This window comes from Schistocerca piceifrons, chromosome 3 (assembly GCF_021461385.2).
Source record: "Schistocerca piceifrons isolate TAMUIC-IGC-003096 chromosome 3, iqSchPice1.1, whole genome shotgun sequence".
Taxonomy (NCBI): Eukaryota; Metazoa; Arthropoda; class Insecta; order Orthoptera; family Acrididae; genus Schistocerca; species Schistocerca piceifrons.
Window position 1 is genome coordinate 216731481 of NC_060140.1, and position 22019 is coordinate 216753499.

The window sequence follows — 22019 nt, forward strand, 5'->3', positions numbered from 1 at the left end:
ATGCTGCCTTGTGTTTGTATCAACAGTCCAGTAAATACATCGTGCATTCTGAATTATGTTATACATTAGCAACTTTCTTTTGCGGTGGATCATTATATTGGAGAAGATACTGAGGTGTGCCGCGTGTTGCTTTCCAGCTGGTGGAGATCGTGGGCTCGGTGCTCGATCGTCCGCTGATCAAGCAGGAGTTCACCGGCAGGTATGACGCCATCGTCGACATGCTGGATGCCGAGGTCACCACCTCAGAGGTAAAGCTGCTAAAATATTTCTGCAAAATGTGTTAATTTGTTCGACATTGTAGCCTACCACTTGGTAAGCACACTGATTAAAAAATTAATCACCCTAGGAAACTTCACACTAAACCATGTAGCATTATTCTTGATAATGGCCTTCATTCGGGAAAGGAGAGAGGCCGGTATACTGTAGCCAGCTGAAACCATTCTACGATTAGATTCATTGAAGCTGCCGAATTGTGGGGATGTTGATTGTATATTGTCATCCACTGTTCCGAATGTCCACATCCATTTTCTGTTGCAATAGAGGCCCACTCACACCAACGCGGGACGGCAGGAGCGGGAAATTTGCTAGACGTGTTTGCACTGCGCGATGTGAGCCCGTACAGCCACGCACGGCTGCGTCCCAGTCACAGTTCGCATCGTGCACGGTATTTCCCGCGTTCCGCATCTGTGTCGCAAGCCGAGAAGCTCCTTACTCTCGTCAAGCAATACCCAATTCTGTATGACCTCAGTAATGAGGATTACAGGAACAACAGGAAGAAGCAAGTGTTGTGTACATAGTTCCGCGTGGTCAGCGCATACACAACTTTCCCACTAGAGCGCAACCCGGCTAAGCCCAACAGCGCAGGCGCAGCGATCGTCCGTCTCCGCACAACGAGATGGCGCTGCCATAGAGACGGACCTAATTCTGCTTCCGCCGATCTGCATATTAATATGTAACGCAGCCAATGGGATTGCTGCTAACGTAGAACCTTTTCTCTTTGCGGATCACACTCGCGCAGTGATACATGAACGCGCGAGGTATTATAACGAGTGTACAGACCACCGATTAGTCAGTCTGCATTTGTCTGCACCAGTCTGTACCAGTCTGCATTAGTCTGTACGAGTTCTACATTTGTCTGTACCATTATATAGTCAAGTTTCAGCCTGCATCTAATAAGATTACCATATTCCTGTACTTAGCCATGAAGATAAATATATAGACACTTTTGTCAAGTATCAGAGATATATGTGAGAATAAGATTAACGTACCAATACCAAAGGAACTTCAGATTTTCAATTGTAAATAGCATCCAGAACCAAGTTAAGTAATTTTTATGCTTGTTATTATTTTAATAAATGTGTGTGAAAATTAATCAAGTTCTGTTTAAAGTTGGTCACCGTCAATCTGCTACTCTAAGCGTGCAAGTGGCATTTCTATTGTCTGATCTAACGGCAGAAGATAAACACGCCATGGTAAGACCACGAGACATATTGCTGACACTCGCCTATTCGTTAGAACGACATGTCAAATAATCTGATAGTGTGTGTACCGAAGGTCTTACAGTATGCACACCACAAGTAGTTTTGTCAAAAACTGACATTTTGAGCCTGTGCCTGGGTACAAAATATAGGTTGACTCTTACATAGAAGATTACAGCAACCAACCACTTTTTACAATGCTATTTATTTATTTAAACAGCGCCATTAACGGTTTCGAACCGACAGATTCACTTAGACGGCTAGTCCACGTTTTACGTTAGATTTCGCCTTTTGTTTCCACAACTGACGCGAAATGGCGCCGATTCTTCATCGTAAGTAACCGAAACATCTTCCCTTTAATAATAATAATTTGTTTGCATCACTTAAGATCGTTGTAAGGCACAATTACAGTTATAAAAACGCTGTCTGGCATCTGTTTTTGGTTGTAGGGCACCACCACACCAATGAAATTTCGTCAGTTGGGAAAACAAAAGGTGAAATCCAATGTAAAACGTGAACTATCCGTCTGAAGACGAACCTTTCGGTTCGAAACCGGTCACGGTGCTGTTTAAATAAATAAATAGCTTTGTAAAAAGTGGCTGGTTGCGGTAATCTTCTGTGTAAGGGTCAACCTATAACAGGAAGAAGGGTGGAGGATATGAGATCACGTTGGGAAGCAGCTTAATGAAGATGACAAGTACATAACTATTTTCAACTTCAGTTTTTGTACAAGTTTTAAATTACATTGATTAAATTTATCAAAATTATTGATTGAGGTAATTTACAAACTTTTCGAGTATGTGAAACGTCGAAACTGTGGCTCTCGTCTTGAATCGTGTTCCAAATCCTGAAATGCAGTTGTTGAATGTTCTGCTGGCTCCAGTAATTCAAAATTTTCGTCTTCATTGCCTATTGTTCTTAAATATTTCTGACGAATACAAGTTCTACGTACAATTAACGTGTCATTGTTGACCGGAAGTTCAATTAGTCTATAAAAAATTATCAACTTTTCAGCTAAAATCCCAAAGGCATTTGCTACAACTCTTCTCGCTTTGAATAACCTTTTACTATAAAAGTTTTTCCTTGCATCTTGTCTCGATTGTCTATAGGGAAGTGGTCTCAAATACACTCCTTTAGTGTAAGGCCTTCATCACCTATAAGAACATAAGAACAGAAATCATCTTGCTTAGGAAGGCTTTTGTTTCTTGGCACGTTTATTTTGAAACTTCCAAATCTTTTTCCCTTGTTTGAAGGTCCAAAAATACCTCTGTCACTGTTTTTCCCGTAACCTCCAATGTCAATACATAAAAAATTGCAATCTGCTCCAATGATTGCCAAAAGAACTATAGAATACTTTTTTAAGTAGCGGTGGTATTTAGAGTCTGTTATTTGGACATTTCATACTTACATGTTTTCCGTCAATACTGCCATTGCAAATTGGAAATCCTCACATTGTTTCATATTTTTCAGCAGACGTCTTCCAGATTCCCTCTGTTGGTGAATGCACCTGTATTTCCTGCATTCGCTCACACATTCCTTTACAAAGTTCTGTAACAACCAGCTGTTGAAAACTCGTCACGAAAACTGTGTCCGATTGTGCTACAGGAATCACCAGCGGCCAAATACCTGAAATATTTTTTTTTAGGTGAACAGCTTAATCTGAAGTGGAGGAATATAAGAGACGCTTATGGCAGGTATCTGAGAAGTAAAAAGAATAAACCAGGTGCAGGTGCCCAAAAATCTATACAAATTGGCAGTTGGCCCCGCATATGGAGTTTTTTGTTTTTGTCGATATCGTATCGAATATTGAGGATGAAGAAAGTAACCAAAATCGGCATGAAATTCACAGGACACATGTCAATGAAGAGGAACAATATGAAGAACAACCGCCTGAAGATGTAGCTTCGCAACCTCAAGGTGGAAATATTGATCCTGTGGACATATTACCAAAAAATAGTTCTGCGAAGCGTAAGCTGACAGAAAAACAGCTCGTACCAGAAGAAAAGTGTTCGAGTAACGTTGTTGTAGAGTACCTAAAAAGTAAAAGAACTGATCCAAATGTGGATGACGTGGACATTATTTTTCAAAGCTACACCCAGATTAAAATTTCCACAAAACATGGCTGAAGAAGAAATGCTGCATTAACAGGAACAAATATTCCCTTCTGAATGTTCGCTCTCATATCTTCGACGTTGCTCGAGTTCCTCGCATGCCGCTCAATCTCTACCATTTCCTGAAGTAACAACACAGTATAATCAGTCATCAGAAGTGAGACCATTTATAAAAGAATTACAACTCATGTTCCATGTATTTTGTACATTACCATATCAATAAATTTTATTTAATTAAGTAAATATAGCAAAATCAAAAAACGGCCAAAATTTTTCCATACGTGGAGCCCACTGTCATTTTGTATTTTTTTGATACTTTGACCTGTTTTGGGCTTCTTGGTTCTCAAACACTTGCCATATGTGTCCCTTACATTCCTCCATTTCCTCTTAAGGTGTTCACCCGAAAAAAGGTTTTAGGTATTTTGTAACTGGGCATTCCTATACTACAACAGGACACAGTTCGCATCAAGTTTTCAATAGTTGTACACGATGTAAAGCAATGTGTAAGCGAATACAGGAAATATAGGTGCATGATCCAACAGAGGGACTATGGAAGATCTCTGCTGCATAGTATGAAACAGTGTGAGGGTTTTCAAATTTCAGAGGAAGTATTGATGGAAAAAAAGAAATTATCAAATTATTTCATGGCTACATGTCATTGTAAGACGTTCTTCAGGGCATGTTGGCTCACAATTAGTATATTCAAGACACATAGGAATTAAAGGCATTAACTACCATTGGGCACTGATTTATACCAATGAGGAAAGTAAAAAATTTGTGTCAGACTACGATTTGAACCCGGATGTCCTGCTTACTAGGCAGAGGCGCTGACCACTATGCCATATGGGCTCATAGGTCCACAAAACTTCACGGACTATCCTAGCACACCTTTTAGTGAGTGGATAAGTTCGGAATTCGAGTGTGATAGGAGGCGTGCTCTAGTGCAGTACATGCAGCCAGGTGTGTTGACCACTGTGTCCGGACGGCGAGTGGCCAGCACATCTTCCTAGAAATCAGGATTCCAGGGTTCAGATCCCAGTCAGGCACAAATTTTCAACTTTCCCCATCGGTATAATAAATGACTACCAGCAGCTAATGTCTTTAATACCTTTGTGTCTTGATTCATAATGGCTATTCGATCAGTATGGTCTCTGTTCTTTTGGACAAGTCCATAAGAACAGACACCACATATACGTAGTTGGTGTATTGCTTTTTAATGTCATTCTTAATTAAATTACAAATTTCATCAAAACAGTCAGGTGTCATTCTGAAGTAAATGTAAAATCTTTTAATATCTCTACGGAGCGCAGACATGAGCGTATGAAATTCCTCGAAGTTGTACGTTTTGTATTAATTTCATGTAGGCCTATTGTTATTCTTAGTTTCGTGAAAAAATAAAATTTATAACAAACAAGGTATAGTCTGGTAATTTATTGTCTTATTGCTTATTATTCTAATGACTTACTTAGCACAATGATCCTCTTTAGCTAGAGCTAGTAACGAGAGCCTTTTCTTCATCTGAAGACATTAAGTAAAACACAATCTTAGCTCAAATTTTTAAAAAAAGTTTATTATTTTGAGTGAAACTCCCGTGTAGGAAAAGTTTCCCGACAATTACACAGGAAGAAGCCTAGAAAATGACATTCCCGTTCCCACTGAGGGGACACTGTCACGCACGTGAAGTGGGATTCTCGCTCCTGCTCTCCCGCTTTGAGGTGAGTGGACTTTAAGACTGAGTGACTTAGCGGGCCTGTCGACCTGTGATAGGGTACCTGGTTGTTCGTCCAACCAGAAACTTATGCGTGCGGCCCTGCGAACCCGGCTGTTGTCTTCTTAGAAGGCAGGAGAGTCCACAGTATACTTATCTGCTACTATGGATAGGACAGGACAACACTTGGTCACAGAGAATGTTTCGAAAACATTTTTTTCATTCATTTCCATGGGTCCAAGTCGTGTTGTGGAAAGCCGCCACTAAACATCACAGAATCACCCCTGGTGTCAACTACACCTTCCACGCATCACCGATTAAGCACGTTGCACCTGCAGTGCACTCGACGCCTTTCGTAAGTTCAAAAAGCAAAACCAGAACTCGTCCGGTCACATTAACTCGCCTCCATCCAGCTACTCTCAAGTTTCTATGGAGTTTGGCCCAGTGAAGAGGGTGAAGCTTTTTTGTTTTGCCACCGTGAGAACCCCAAAATGCCCATTGTGCTACTCCTTTTGCAATGTTACCTCGGAAAGTCGTTGAAAGGCATCCGCATTCACTGACAGCAACAATTTCTGTGATGGCGAAAGCATTCTGATTGACACTGCGTGACAGTCGCAGATGCACCAGTTCACTGTCAAGGTCAACGGTGAAGGGTCACGTGAGTGCCTGGTGCCAATTCAGTACCATCTACAGCTACCAGTGTGCTTGTTTAACGGCGTGACTGGTGTCATATTTTACGCAGGACACATTTCCTCACAACTATTTCGTTTCGATTACCTCATGTCGCTCTGATAACAAATAAAATAATTATTAACATTATACGATGGATGTTCAGTAACTAATGCAACACATTTTTTTTGTGAACGCATGTTGGTTTTATTCAGAATACAAATGTATCATATTACTCCCCACTCTTTGGTTACAGAACCCCATTTTTAAACATAATTTCCGGCAACGCGACGGCCTAATAGCACCTTACTGGAAAGGCTTGTATGCCCGTATGGTATCACTCTACTAAACGACGTCGGAGCTGCATTAATAATCTCTGCCTCATCGACGTACTACTTCTCATTGAATGCACCCTTCATTGAGCCAACATAAGGCCGTCGTAAGGTGCGAGTCTGGGCTGTAGAATGGATGAGAAGGAACAGCCTAATGAAGTTTTGTGAGCTACTCTCGGGTGCGCAGACTTGTGGGTGGGCTTAAACAGTAACGTGAAAGGAAAAGTTCGTTTGCATTTTTTGGCGAAGAACACGCTGAAGTCGTTTCTTCATTTTCCTGATGGTAGCACAGTACACTTCGAAGTTGATCGTTGCACCATGAGGAGGGCGTCAAACAGAATAACCCCTTCAGACTCCCAGAAGAGCATTACCATGACTTTATGGGCTGAGATTGCGACTGTGAACTTTTTCTTCGGAGGAGAGGTTACGTGGCAACACTGCACGGACTGCCGTTTTGTTTCCGATTTAAAGTGCTGAACCCATCTTTCAGCGCCTGAGACGATATTCGACAAAAAATTGCTACGATCAGCCCCGTAACGCGGAAACACTTCCGCACAGATGCTCCGTCGTTGCCCTTTATGGTCTTCTGATAGGCGAAGAGGAATCCTGGTGACACACACCTTTGAGTGCCCCAACGAGTGGACAGGTGTGTCAGCACTACCAACAGAGGCGTCCAGTTGTGCAGTGAGGTGTTTAACTGCGACCCATCGATCACTTCGAATGAGAGTGTCCGCACGTCCCAACACTGCAGGAGTCACAGCTGTGTGCCGCACGCGTGAGATCGGTGAGGTTTGCGCGACGTTCTTGCGATAGTGACAGGCCCCTCGCCCAACGACTCACAGTGCTTTTGTTCACTGTCTGATTACCCAAGACATTCTGCAAGCGCCTATGGCAATTGCGGTGCTCTGTTGGTAGCAGACACAACCCAGCCCCAATAAGAAAAGAAATTGAGAAAAAGCAGATTTTTCAAATATTCTTAATAATTATGATTTATACTGTGAAGGAACGCAGCTCGCTGTCATACTCACCAAAGATGGTGGTGCGAGGTAGCGCAGAACCGCGATTCACCACTAAATACTGTGCGAAGCCATTCATTACCAGTCCATGCTTCTTGGATAACTGCAATTGAGCACACAAATGGCATCTATTTGCGTAAATTGTTATCGATATAGTTTTGCTTTACGTGTTTTTATTATGTTAAGTTCAACTGCAGTGACTTAACAGATAGTTCCTCCTATACTGACGTCAACACACTGACGGAAAAATGCAACTGCGGATCATATACTCCATTTTGTAATCAGTGAAATAATAAAACATACTACCTCAACCCGTGAAGTTTCGTTTCCTTTGATCCTCCCCCTCCGTGTGCTTCCTTAATGTACGAAGGGCAGTCCCTCATAACCTAATTTTCACCGTTCAGGTGCCAAATTGAACAGCAATCAGCTCTAAAAAAAAAAAAAAAAAAAAAAAAATTGTGCCAGCGTGTAAACATAACCAGTCGTATCAGGCGAGTCTCACAACCTGTCACGATTAATAAACGAGGACCGTTGCAGTGGACTCATTTCCCATGACTAATCAACTGATACAACAATGTCACGCTTGTAAAAATGACTTAAGGATTTGGCGCTGACCATGACTGGTACACATCTACATCTACATCTACATCTATACTCCGCGAGCCACCTTACGGTGTGTGGTGGAGGGTACTTATTGTACCACTATCTGATCCCCCCTTCCCTGTTCCATTCACGAATTGTGCGTGGGAAGAACGACTGCTTGTAAGTCTCCGTATTTGCTCTAATTTGTCGGATCTTTTCGTTGTGATCATTACGCGAGATATATGTGGGCGGTAGTAATATGTTGCCCATCTCTTCCTGGAATGTGCTCTCTCATAATTTCGATAATAAACCTCTCCGTATTGCGTAACGCCTTTCTTGAAGTGTCCGCCACTGGAGCTTGTTCAGCATCTCCGTAACGCTCTCGCGCTGACTAAATGTCCCCATGACGAATCGCGCTGCTTTTCGCTGGATCATGTCTATCTCTTCTATTAATCCAACCTGGTAAGGGTCCCATACTGATGAGCAATACTCAAGAATCGGACGAACAAGCGTTTTGTAAGCTACTTCTTTCGTCGATGAGTCACATTTTCTTAGAATTCTTCCTATGAATCTCAACCTGGCGCCTGCTTTTCCCACTATTTGTTTTATGTGATCATTCCACTTCAGATCGCTCCGGATAGTAACTCCTAAGTATTTTACGGTCGTTACCGCTTCCAATGATTTACCACCTATGGCATAATCGTACTGGAATGGATTTCTGCCCCTATGTATGCGCATTATATTACATTTATCTACGTTTAGGGAAAGCTGCCAGCTGTCGCACCATGCATTAATCCTCTGCAGGTCCTCCTGGAGTACGTACGAGTCTTCTGATGTTGCTACTTCCTTGTAGACAACCGTGTCATCTGCAAATAGCCTCACGGAGCTACCGATGTTGTCAACTAAGTCATTTATGTATATTGTAAACAATAAAGGTCCTATCACGCTTCCCTGCGGTACTCCCGAAATTACCTCTACATCTGCAGATTTTGAACCGTTAAGAATGACATGTTGTGTTCTTTCTTCTAGGAAATCCTGAATCCAATCACAAACCTGGTCCGATATTCCGTAAGCTCGTATTTTTTTCACTAAACGTAAGTGCGGAACCGTATCAAATGCCTTCCTGAAGTCCAGGAATACGGCATCAATCTGCTCGCCAGTGTCTACGGCACTGTGAATTTCTTGGGCAAATAGGGCGAGCTGAGTTTCACATGATCTCTGTTTGCGGAATCCATGTTGGTTATGATGAAGGAGATTTGTATTATCTAAGAACGTCATAATACGAGAACACAAAACATGTTCCATTATTCTACAACAGATTGACGTAAGCGAAATAGGCCTATAATTATTCGCATCTGATTTATGACCCTTCTTGAAAATGGGAACGACCTGCGCTTTCTTCCAGTCGCTAGGTACTTTACGTTCTTCCAGCGATCTACGATAAATTGCTGATAGAAAGGGGGCAAGTTCTTTAGCATAATCACTGTAGAATCTTAAGGGTATCTCGTCTGGTCCGGATGCTTTTCCGCTACTAAGTGATAGCAGTTGTTTTTCAATTCCGATATCGTTTATTTCAATATTTTCCATTTTGGCGTCCGTGCGACGGCTGAAGTCAGGGACCGTGTTACGATTTTCCGCAGTGAAACAGTTTCGGAACACTGAATTCAGTATTTCTGCCTTTCTTCGGTCGTCCTCTGTTTCGGTGCCATCGTGGTCAACGAGTGACTGAATAGGGGATTTAGATCCGCTTACCGATTTTACATATGACCAAAACTTTTTAGGGTTCTTGTTTAGATTGTTTGCCAATGTTTTATGTTCGAATTCGTTGAATGCTTCTCTCATTGCTCTCTTTACGCTCTTTTTCGCTTCGTTCAGCTTTTCCTTATCAGCTATGATTCGACTACTCTTAAACCTATGATGAAGCTTTCTTTGTTTCCGTAGTACCTTTCGTACATGATTGTTATGCCACGGTGGATCTTTCCCCTCGCTTTGGACCTTAGTCGGTACGAACTTATCTAAGGCGTACTGGACGATGTTTCTGAATTTTTTCCATTTTTGTTCCACATCCTCTTCCTCAGAAATGAACGTTTGATGGTGGTCACTCAGATATTCTGCGATTTGTGCCCTATCACTCTTGTTAAGCAAATATATTTTCCTTCCTTTCTTGGCATTTCTTATTACACTTGTAGTCATTGATGCAACCACTGACTTATGATCACTGATACCCTCTTCTACATTCACGGAGTCGAAAAGTTCCGGTCTATTTGTTGCTATGAGGTCTAAAACGTTAGCTTCACGAGTTGGTTCTCTAACTATCTGCTCGAAGTAATTTTCGGACAAGGCAGTCAGGATAATGTCACAAGAGTCTCTGTCCCTGGCTCCAGTTCTGATTGTGTGACTATCCCATTCTATACCTGGTAGATTGAAGTCTCCCCCTATTACAATAGTATGATCACGAAACTTCTTCACGACGTTCTGCAGGTTCTCTCTGAGGCGCTCAACTACTACGGTTGCTGATGCAGGTGGTCTATAGAAGCATCCGACTATCATATCTGACCCACCTTTGATACTTAACCCAGATTATTTCACATTCGCATTCGCTAATAACTTCACTGGATATTATTGAATTCTTTACTGCTATAAATACTCCTCCACCATTGGCGTTTATCCTATCCTTGCGGTATATATTCCATTCTGTGTCTAGGATTTCGTTACTGTTCACTTCCGGTTTTAACCAACTTTCCGTTCCAGATGTCAGATGTCAGATGTCAGATGTCGCTTCGTAGCAGTGCACAAGCCACTGGCTGTAAAATCTCAAACTCTAAGTGTTCCAGCGGCCGGTCTCACTCATAGCACGGCCGGAACGCGGTATCATCCTTGCCCCCCTCCAAAACCCAAAGATGGTGGTGCGAGGTAGTGCAGCACCGCGATTCATCAGGCCACGGAAACATTCCAAACGAAGCCGTTTGCTTCGTGTTGTTAACTGCAGCCTACGTATGGAGCGGTAATTCCCTAGCCTATCCGCTGCTAGTTTGTGACTAATGGTCCGGGATGACACAGTATGTTGCAGAGTCCATTACTTGTTGGACGGCTGACCCACACGTGAAGAGGCTACGATGTGCTTGGTGCACAGTACGGTGTTCCTAGCTTGTGGTCGGCCAGCACCTTGACTACCAGTATGACGGCTTTCACGTTCCCATACAATCCAGCATCAGGGCAGTCACAACAAACGCTCCACAAGTCTGTATGCTGCACGTTTCGAGCAGATGGCAATATGGAGACGCACAATGAGGATTCTGTCAGGTGCTGATAACAGTGTCTGTCATCAGTACTTGACATCTCCATGTCTTTCCCAGTAATCACTCAACATGCGACGCTGTTCAGCCCCCCACCCAGGAATGTGGAGTACGAAGTTTTTGTTCATTCTAGAAATTTCGCGTACTTCTAAAAGTAACTGGACAACTAGCAATTCTCTGGAATATAGTAAGTTCTCTGTATCACCTACCAAATTTAGTTGTGGCATGACAAGAAGTGTCATCAACCAACTCATTTACATAAAAATGGCCATTTTAGAGTCTCGCCTCTCCCTTGATAAACGTTTTCGGATGCCCACGATTCCGCCGGCTGTTGCAGGAGCTGTACGAGGAGCAGATGGGTCAGCTGCAGCGGTGGGGCTTCATGCCGGTGGACAAGTGCATGCCGCCCGTGGCGGGCGCGCTGCGCTGGTCCGAGATGCTCCGCAAGCGCATCTCGGCGCCCGTCAACTCATTCGTCGCCTTGCAGCACCCGTGAGTACACGACCACCTCACCCCACTGCACACGACATTAGCACTTGCTCGAATCGAACGACTAAAAAGACATGTATTCTCAGCGTTGGGTAGTTTCAACAAATTGGGTAAATTAACGTTACTTCATGATATCTAGCTAATCCGTGGTAGTTCGTATTTCCCCATTCACAAAGTTGCCTGGACTCCGAAAAGTTTCAAGATTTCGCCAACAGATGTCAGAAGAATACAGGATTCCAACGAGCTCTCACACGCCATCTTTTATCCCTTATACAAGATTTTGGACATTCTTTCTTGAATACTTGGGTGGTGGTCATTTTCCTTCAGTGAGATCAGTAGTGGGCATATTATTTTCATATGAACAGAATTTTCGGTTCAAAAATTTCGTATTGACATACCGGGTGATCAAAAAGTCAGTATAAATTTGAAAACTGAATAAATCACGGAATAATGTAGATAGAGAGGTACAAATTGACACACATGCTTGGATGACATAGGGTTTTATTAGAACCAAAAAATACAGAAGTTCGAAAAATGTCCGACAGTTGGCGCTTCATCTGATCAGAATAGCAATAATTAGGATAACAAAGTAAGACAAAGCAAAGATGGTGTTCTTTACAGGAAATGCTCAATATGTCCACCATATTCCTCAACAATACCTGTAGTCGAGGAATAATGTTATGAACAGCACTGTAAAGCATGTCCGGAGTTATGGTGAGGCATTGGCGTCGGATGTTGTCTTTCAGCATCCCTAGAGATGTCGGGCGATCACGATACACTTGCGACTTCAGGTAACCTCAAAGCCAATAACTGCACGGACTGAGGTCTGGGGACCTGGGAGGCCAAGCATGACGAAAGTGGCGGCTGAGCACACGGCATCACCGAACGACACGTGCAAGAGATTTTTCACGCGTCTAGCAATATGGGGTGGAGCGCCATCCTGCATAAACATCGTACGTTCCAGCAGGTGTTTATCAGCCAGGCTGGGGATGATGCGATTCTGTAACATATCGGCGTACCTCTCACCCGTCACGGTAGCAGTTTTGCTGTCCAGCGCCATCTGTCGGACATATTGTGACCCTTGTATTTTTTTCGGTTCGAATAAAACCCCACGTCATTCCAAGCATGTGTGTCAATTTTTACATCTATATTATTCCGTGGTTTATTACGTTCGCAAATTGATACTGACTTTTTGATCACTCGGTAGACTGAAGGTAAGACACTAGTGCATCACACGTAAAAATTGGATTCATGTAACATTAAAGGTTTACAGTGTGGAAGCTTAGTGTTGCATCCGTTTTTCTTGGGTTTTGCGAACAGTGATGGCGACCAAGTGGAGAAAAGATTTACGCTCCTATTTATTTGAAACTCTTAACAAGCATTGCGGCTGATGAAGGAATAAGTAAACATTTTCGGAACCCGTAAGGAGTGTGAAACTTTTGGCCTATCGAGATAGTGAGACTGTTGCAAAAATAGAAAGTCCGTGTTATGTCGCTTGAAATGGAAGTAAAAGTTATTAAATATGTGATCATTATGTAGTCTTTAGGTTTCGGACTTTCTGCTTGCAAAATTCGACCCAGTGGTCATAGGCTCTCTGAAACAGGAGGAATTAACCACCCGTGTTTAAAAGTAAAGGAAATTGCTGTCTAGTACTGGTGGGATAAATTGAAACAAAGATACGGTTTAACCCTCAGGACACCAGAAAATTTTTCACTTGTGAGCTCTTCTACGGCATCGATATTTTATTGCAAAAAAGCTAATGGCTGAACGTAATAAATGAAGTAAGTTCTCACGGCTTTGGAGATGTGATGAAACAGGGTTTTCATTCGTTCTCCGGTGACATGGGACCCACCAGAGCTCAGTTCTTTGTGGTATAAATGTCTCCAGCATGAGCATCCTCCCAATGATGATGAGGATGAAAAACTAACTAAATCAGCCAAGGTACCACCAGTTCGTCTTTCCCCAAAAGACTGGACAAATGTGGAAATATTTCAGGAATGGTTCAAGCAGTTATTGGAAAACATTCCCCCTTATCGACCGATGACTCCGGAAACGCTGCTCATGACATTCCAAAACCGAGTACCTACTGTGACTTTACCGGCGCACACCACTCGTCTTCTTCAGCTATTGGACATGGGTGTTTATAAGGCGTTAAAGGAATCTTAGAGGAAGCAGTTGGTCTTTCTCTTGCCTAAACTTCCTGGAAAAAACCAGATTGCCATGATTTCAACAGGCTCTTAGCCAATGCTTATTCTGATGCCTTCCAAACCACCATTAATCTGTAATACATTTTTTAAAACCTAGAATATTCCCATATAACAAAGCTGGTGTTCCAAATGATGCTCTGTATCCATTCCTTGTCACTCAGCAACGACCATCAGGAAAGCTTGATACAGTAGGAGACGTTTAAAAACTTCCCATAACGTATCGGAAAGAATCAAAAGGAAGGAATAATGTTACTTCGGAAGAAAATGATTCTGCAAATAAACCTAGGTTCAAATGAGGTTCAAAAATTGCAGTTGTTTCAAAGAAAATGCCTTTTTTGCATGCTGCAAATCGAAATTTTTATTTTATTTATGCACCCAGACGCGTTTCGCCTTTTTTACAAGGCATCTTCAGTGGGTGTCCTGAAATATTACATGATTTGTCCATTTTTACACATAGGTTATGGTTTCACATCTAGGTTATAGATACAAAAACTATTCCTTAACGTTTTTATATGAAATCGAAAAGTACTTGCAGATAACGTCTAATTCATTGTTCAGAAAGGCCGCTGATGACAGTGTGGTGCATCTGATGACGTAAATAATATGACTGGGGCAAAATAAATGGAATTTATGGTATCAAGAAAAGTGCCAGAAATTGATAGACAAAGTCTACTTTATGGGTGTCAAATTTCTGACAAGTAACTGCAAAAATGTTAGTTTTATGTAAAAAGGCTTTCTTTCATTTTTTATAATAGTCTCATACAGCTTAGTCTTAAACGACATTTGGTGAAGTTCATTTTTCGTGATTAAATAGTCGCATCTATAGAGAAAGTATGATATATTAGTGAATTATTTTGCTATCACAGACTAACTTGAATATCACATATATTAGTGAATTATTTTGCTATCACAGACTAACTTGAATATCACAATGTTATGAGCTTTCACTAGCACATTTTGCAGATTAATTTTAAGTAGTTCTAATATAGAAACTTCTTACTATCATCATCAGAATTTGTTGATAACGTATTTTTCTTGTCACAGAAAAGAAACATATATACATAATCCAATATTATGACCATGTGGAAAAAAACCCTAGTGTGACTATACAAAATTAGTAATTGTGCATATCTGTTAACTTTTGTTTATTTTCTATTGAGTATGTGGTTTCAAACATCCCATGAGAATATTGTTTAATGACTGGTAAAGTTGGTACACTGGTGTATTCTTTGAGTTAACACTCAGTCTAGCTGGAGAGTTAGGTTCATGGATTTTAGTTTTGCTTTGAGTCTGGGGGATAGTGGTGGCCATTAATGTGGAATTTTTTGTTGTTTATGAGATAGGAATAAGTTGTATTAGTTAAGCATTCTCTTTATTTTTTCTGGAATCCAACCTCTAAATTCCAGAAAAAAATTGAAGAAACTGATTAACCAATCTAACTGCCTCCTATCTGATAAATAAGTAGAAAAGTTCACATTCATAAACGCCACTGACCCCAAACTCAGTGCACAATCAAAGATCCACAAACCTAATTGTCTAGGTAGACTGATTGTTAACTGCAAGCATACACCAGCATACAATCTTTACCAACTATTAAATAACATTCACAGGGAATTTTACACTTAGAAACCACAATACTCCATAAACACGAGTTAACAACGCTCATAAAACATGTAAAAATCCCCAGAGAAGCTAGATCTGCCTCATCTGACATTGTTAACCTATTCACAGATCTACCTATCAAAGAGACAATTGAAATTATTAGAAGAAACCTCATCAAGCACAAAAAACTAACCATACAAGAAATTTTGGAGTTGGTCAGTTTGCTTCAGCTAGTACTATCTTACAACTGCAACTCATTTAATGATAAAACCGACCAACAGAAAGAAGGTTTGGCTAAGGGAAACAACATGTCAAGTTATTTGGCATACATATTCATCAACTACTTAGATAATAATTTTTCTGAAGGGAAAAATAAACTTGCTGAAAAAATTGTTTATTACAGAAAATATGTGGATGACGCCTTCCTCCTGTCTGAAGGCACAAAATATGAACTTGACGAACTTCTTTCATTATTCAGTTCACTGCACAATAAAACAGAGTTCACAGCTGAACATGAAAGAAATCAGTCTATAAATTTCTTTGACTTCAAAACTGTCAACAGCAAGAACACACACACACACACACAGATATATATATATATATATATATATATATATATATATATATATATATATATATATATATATATACTGACCTACACTGATACCATAGTACACAAATCATCACACCATCCTAATACACATAAGTATGCTGCATTTAGATCTATGTTGATCACGGCACACACACTTTACGTATAAAACCCAAAGCACTAACAGAAGAAATGTATACCATGTATATCATCAAAGCAATTACTATAAATAATGGGTATTCAGAAAAATCAGTTGACAAACTATCCAACAACATACAAATCAACTTGGGTAATAGAAGCACTACATGATTAACAACTGATGCAATACATATTTTCACAAACATTCCCAATTTAGACATAGCATCACAAAAATTCCTAACTTAGAAACAGTAACATTATAGTAACCTTCTCCTCAAACAACAAACTTGGACACCCTTTACCTCACACACTAAACATCAACACCCAACAAAAGAAGGCAGTGGATTATATAAAGTACAAAGTAACAGTCACCCTACATTTCACTTAGGCAAAACAACAAGTATTTTCCCTATACATTACGAGCAACACACCGATTCTTTTAGACTTAACCAACACCCAACAAAAGAAGACAGTGGATTATATAAAGTACAAAGTAACAGTCGTCCTACATTTCACTTAGGCAAAACAAGAAGTATTTTCCCTGTCCATTACGAGCAACACACCGATTCTTTTAGACTTAACCACCTTGAGATATCCATAATCGCTAACAACATGTACCTAAACAGACACAGACTGCATGACATTCATAACAGCCTAACTGTACTCCACACACAAAATAATCTTACAGATTTTGATCTGCTAGAACCATTAGACACAATGTTACACAAAGAAAAACATTCTGAAAACGGTTTGAATGAATTAATGGAGTTTTTCAGTAGTTTTAAAAGTTTATGTTTTCCTATAGAAACACATATTTAATATTGCAAACATTTGATAACATATGTGACATATTCACAAAAAGATTATAAATAAATTATGTATAATTAATAATATTACAACTTCATACCTCCTTTGAAATAGTAACACCTGTGTATTTGTAAAAATGCAACAACTTTACGTTGGAAATTCTTGTTTTGAATTGTGTTTACAAATGTGGTGTAGAATGGAAAGTATTTATATGTATATAAGTATGTCTACTCCTACCATACTTGAGAACGATGTATCAACTACAGGAAACAGTAAATTATTTTTCGATTTGTCTCCGTTTCGTAAACCTGATTCACAGCGTGCCACTTTTTAATAGTCAGTTCCACAAGGAAGTATACGCCATTATCTGTATGAAATAAAAGACACCATTATAAATATAAGTTTACACGATAATACATGTTAGTACTAATTGCATAATTACCTAATAGTTGATCCAATCACCACCATTATCGATTATAGCTTGGCACCTTAGCCCTCTCTCCAGTAAATAAACCACATTTCCAAACTCTAAATTTCATTCGACCCACTTCGCAACAAATGTCTTTGACTTTCAAAGAATTTTAGCAGCAGCTCCATACGAAAGCTTTGATAATTTTGAGTGATTTACAAGGAACACTGCCTTGTGATGCTTCAGATATTTTGCCCTCTTTTTAAACTACAACCGACAAAACAAAACATTCAACCCACACTTAATCTATACAATGTGCAAAAGCGCATTGATTATGGATTAGAGGCAACTACGAGAGATATCGCTGCGGACATTACGTTTAAAATTATAGCGTACACTGTCTTGTAGATCTGACTGTATATCACAGTAATCTTACTGGAGCCAGAAATAATCTAAATTTGGCGAAAAATTGATGTAGACTGTCAAACCACCTGAAGATGAGCCCCCAGGGCTCGAAATGGATCGTGCATTGAAATAAAATCGCAATTTGTGACTCGAGGTGGTTGTTCTTTATTTTACAAAAGTCATTATACATTCGCATTATACATTATGTAAATATGGCTGCATGCTGACTATTTAGGAGTGTTCTTTTTTATTTTTTACTAATTTTTTAAATTCAGATGCAAATTAGTAAGTCTTACTCATAACCTTTTACACATTATAAAAGCAGAAACAGAATAAATGGGCCACACAAAACATGAACTGAGCTTTAGCTGACTGGAGGCGTGTACTGTGGTCCAATGAGATTTTGCCTCTTTTCAAAAGTTGAAAAGCGTGGAGTGCACTGATGGGTCATTGAGACGTTTAACGAGCAGTGTGTCTAAGTAGGCCTCTATTGAGGCCGAAGGTGGTTCTGTGATATTTTTAGGGTTATTTTGTACCACACTTGGACACTCTCATTCAGGTTCTGTGAACTTAAAGAACTCTGGTGTTTGGGCATACGGTTTTAAACAGTAGTAGGGTATTTAAAATTCTCTCTGTGGCGAGTGCTGCAGTTTTGATGGAAATGGTAAGAGTTAAGTGTATGTTGATTTATATATAAGGACAACAATACCTCATATATGTAAAGGGAAGGAATATATAGTATATTTAGATTTTGTAACAATGGCAACACACTGTTCCTAATTTTTTTTATATAACTACGAGTCTCATGACATTCGCTGAATTTCTCCTGAAGTTTTTGCCGTGAAATCAAGAGCACTAGACTATCTTTCTGATGTCTATGCTTGTGGCACCTGATAAAATAAACACTGCAAAAGTAGGCTGTTAAGTTTGTTTGTTAAAAGCCTATGTGTGCCTTCGACTTTAAATTTATATGAAGACTTATGCCTAAGAACTTAACGTGGCTCACTTCTGTGATACCCTGATCATTTGAAGCTACCTTTATTGCATTTCATTCTAACGATTTAGCTTCACATTGCTTCATTTTTGTTTTAGCTACATTTATTTTCGGTCCATTTTGATGGAACCAAGATTCAAGTTTCTCTCAAATATTTATGACAAGTTCTGGAATTCCCTAAGTCACCTCATTTTCAATTAGAAATGATGTATCGCCAGCAAACAAAACTGAATGAGCATCAGTATCAAGTGGTAGGTCGTCTGCGTAGAAAAGGAACAGATAGGACAGAATATCGAATCCTGCTGAATTCTTGGCCAATTATTTTCCAGTTTGAGGACCAATTTCTTGAATTTGAAGTTATTGTTGTTCTTTGTTCCCTATTCTGTTAAAGCTGAACCATTGTAAAGCAGTGTCTCTCATTCAGTATAAATGTAATTTGCGTAGAAGTAAGGAGTGGTTCACTGAATCGATAGCTTTTGTCATGTCACAGAATATTCCTATGACCTTTCTACTCTTATCTAATAGGAGCATATTTTTTGACTAAACTCATTGATGGCGACACCCTAGGGCATCTCGACTGGCCCACTTAATAGCTGATCTCACTCTCACAGAAATTGTCTGAACTTATTAGGACAGCTGGTGAAATGTAACATGTATTATACCCTTCAATTTGGTAACTCAACGGGGTCTAATCACTAATGAGTGTATCCGTATGAATATGGAATACTTGAAGAAGCTAGTGGATTCTCTTTCCCACCGAAATGGGGTCATTGTGAAGTCTGGAAGAAGTGGTGTTACAGGATATTAGCAAAATGCCTCTTGAGGATGACGAGTTCTTTGTCCAGTGTGCTTACTACATCTACACGCCTAGATCTACACGAGCACTCTGCAGTTCATAATTAAGTGCCTGGCAGAGCGTTTGTCGAACCACCTTCAAGTTATTTCTCTATCATTTCACTCCTGAACAGTGTGCAAGCAAAACGAACACTTAAATCTTTCTGTGCGAGCTCTAATTTCTGTTATTTTAATAGAATGATCATTTCTTACAATGTAGGTGAGCGCCAATAAGATATTTTCTCATTTAGAGGAGAAACTCGGTGATTGAAAGTTCATGAGAATAACCCGCCACTACGAAATGATTGCCACCCCAGTCCGTGTATCATATCTGTGGCACTCTGCCACCTATTTCGCGATAATATAAAACGAGCTGCTATTCTTTGATCTTTCTCAATGTCCTCCGTCACTCTTGTCTGATGCGAATACCAGACCGCATAGCAATACTCCAGAAGAAGACGACAAGTGTAATGCAGGTAGTCTCTTCAATATACCTGTGGCATCTTCTAAGTCTTCCGTTAATTGGTTAATCCACTCTATAGAGATGAAAATATTGTTCAATAAAGGTAAACCTATCTAACTTCGCAATATTAAGGAAGTAAATGAAAATCCGAATATTCAATATAGAAATTGCATATTTTAGATGTGAGAGACAATTACGCAATGAAAACTTTTGAAGTTATAAAATATAGTAAACAAAGTAGACATGCTACCTAATTTCACCATAGCATAACTAATTCTGTGGCGCTACATGCTTTAACTTCGTGAAAATGTGTTGAATCCCTATATGTATTGAAACATGAAACTTCTTAAAAAAATTGTATATGTGATTGTGAATATATTCCAGTATATAAAAAGTCGAATTGCTTTACACAAGCAAAGTATGAAACAAACATCTGAAGAAGGAATAAATCACAGTATATCAAAATGATGGGGTTATTTGGCACAGTCAAGAGGCTATTCCGCCCAGCGTATTTCTGTGTCAAAGTCGTAAGCATTTACCACGTTTTTTTGTACTTTTGCACTCACACATACTTCGTGAAACCATGTAGCACACTAAAAAAAAAAAAAACTCTGCCCGAACAGGCCCTGAGCCCAACGATACCGACTGGCCGATGTGTCCTCCTCAGCCCACAGGTATCAATGGATGTGGATATGGAGGGCCATGTAGTCAGCACACCACTATCCCGGCCGTATGTCAGTTTACGAGACCGGAACCGCTACTTCTCAGACACGTATCACCCCAGTTACATAGCACATTGCTGGCACTTCATCCAGAGGAGCTGCCTGTAACACTTGTTAGTGCTTGTTTGATATCTTCTTCAGACTATGAAGCACTTGGCTTTTGCCTTTTGTATTTACGAAACATCTGTAAAAAGGAAACAAAGAAAACGAGTTCCGTGGAATTTTCCAATAATACCTCAATTAAACTAGTAATTTCACTGAGAAGAAATAGCCCCACGTGAACAGGGCGAAAAGCAACCCCATCTGCAGACATTTCGAAAGATGCAGCAAATCAGACCTTTGTGAATAAAGTCAGCAATATTTGTTGATACATACACTGCATATGTTCTTATACAGTGACAATAACAGTTTAAAATGTCACGTTATTGTGCATTGTACACCTTAATTTTTAGGTTGTATTCCTTAACTATGGCAATAACCCATCACAATTCGATCACCTCTAGAGCTTGTTCTTCTGTCCTGTCAATAATGTAACAAAAATACTCTTACTACAACCACACGCGGCCACACAGAGATACTGGCGCACACTGGCAAAACGACCTTGAGTCTGTGAGGAACTATTGCACTGTTGCAACATCTCTTATTTCAGGCTGAATAGCCCCATGAGCGGAAGAGCCCCGCTCTACTCTAACCCCTCTACGCACATTTGCTTGGACATGGAGCCATTGTTTCTGCAATGGACACAAAAATTAAGAGGAGTCGTCATTTTCCTAAGCGAATGATTCAGTAATAAGGCTTCTAAACGAAACTATGGTGACTAAGATAATGAGTATGTTCCACTGGTAATACAAATTGATATGAGTGTCTAACTAATTGCTTGAACCTTAATGAATGTGCATTGCAGGATCAGTGCAGCAAACCACGTATTTCTCTCCACACACCAGTGAATTACTTGTATGATCTGAGACTTTCCCGGCGTATATGCTGTTTGAAGAGTTCTCGGGTGTCCAGCCGGATACGATTGTCGAAGGCCCACGATACTTCGGCGAATAATCATCATCAGCACCACCTGATTATGGCGGAACGGTTCCGCGCAGAAATATCGTGGGCATTCGACGATCGTATCCGACTGGACACCCGAGAACCCTTCAAACAACAAAAACAATAA

The 22019-nt window shown here is 40.2% G+C and overlaps 1 protein-coding gene across 1 annotated transcript in view; it reads left to right on the forward strand.

The window, feature by feature from the left end:
- The window catches only part of LOC124787768 (dynein beta chain, ciliary-like), an 834683-nt gene that overhangs the window by 190150 nt on the left and 622514 nt on the right, over positions 1 to 22019 (forward strand). The window contains exons 11-12 of the mRNA XM_047254657.1: positions 138 to 248; positions 11530 to 11684. Of these exons, the coding sequence (XP_047110613.1) occupies positions 138 to 248; positions 11530 to 11684 (266 nt within the window). The remainder of the gene's footprint in view (positions 1 to 137; positions 249 to 11529; positions 11685 to 22019) is intronic.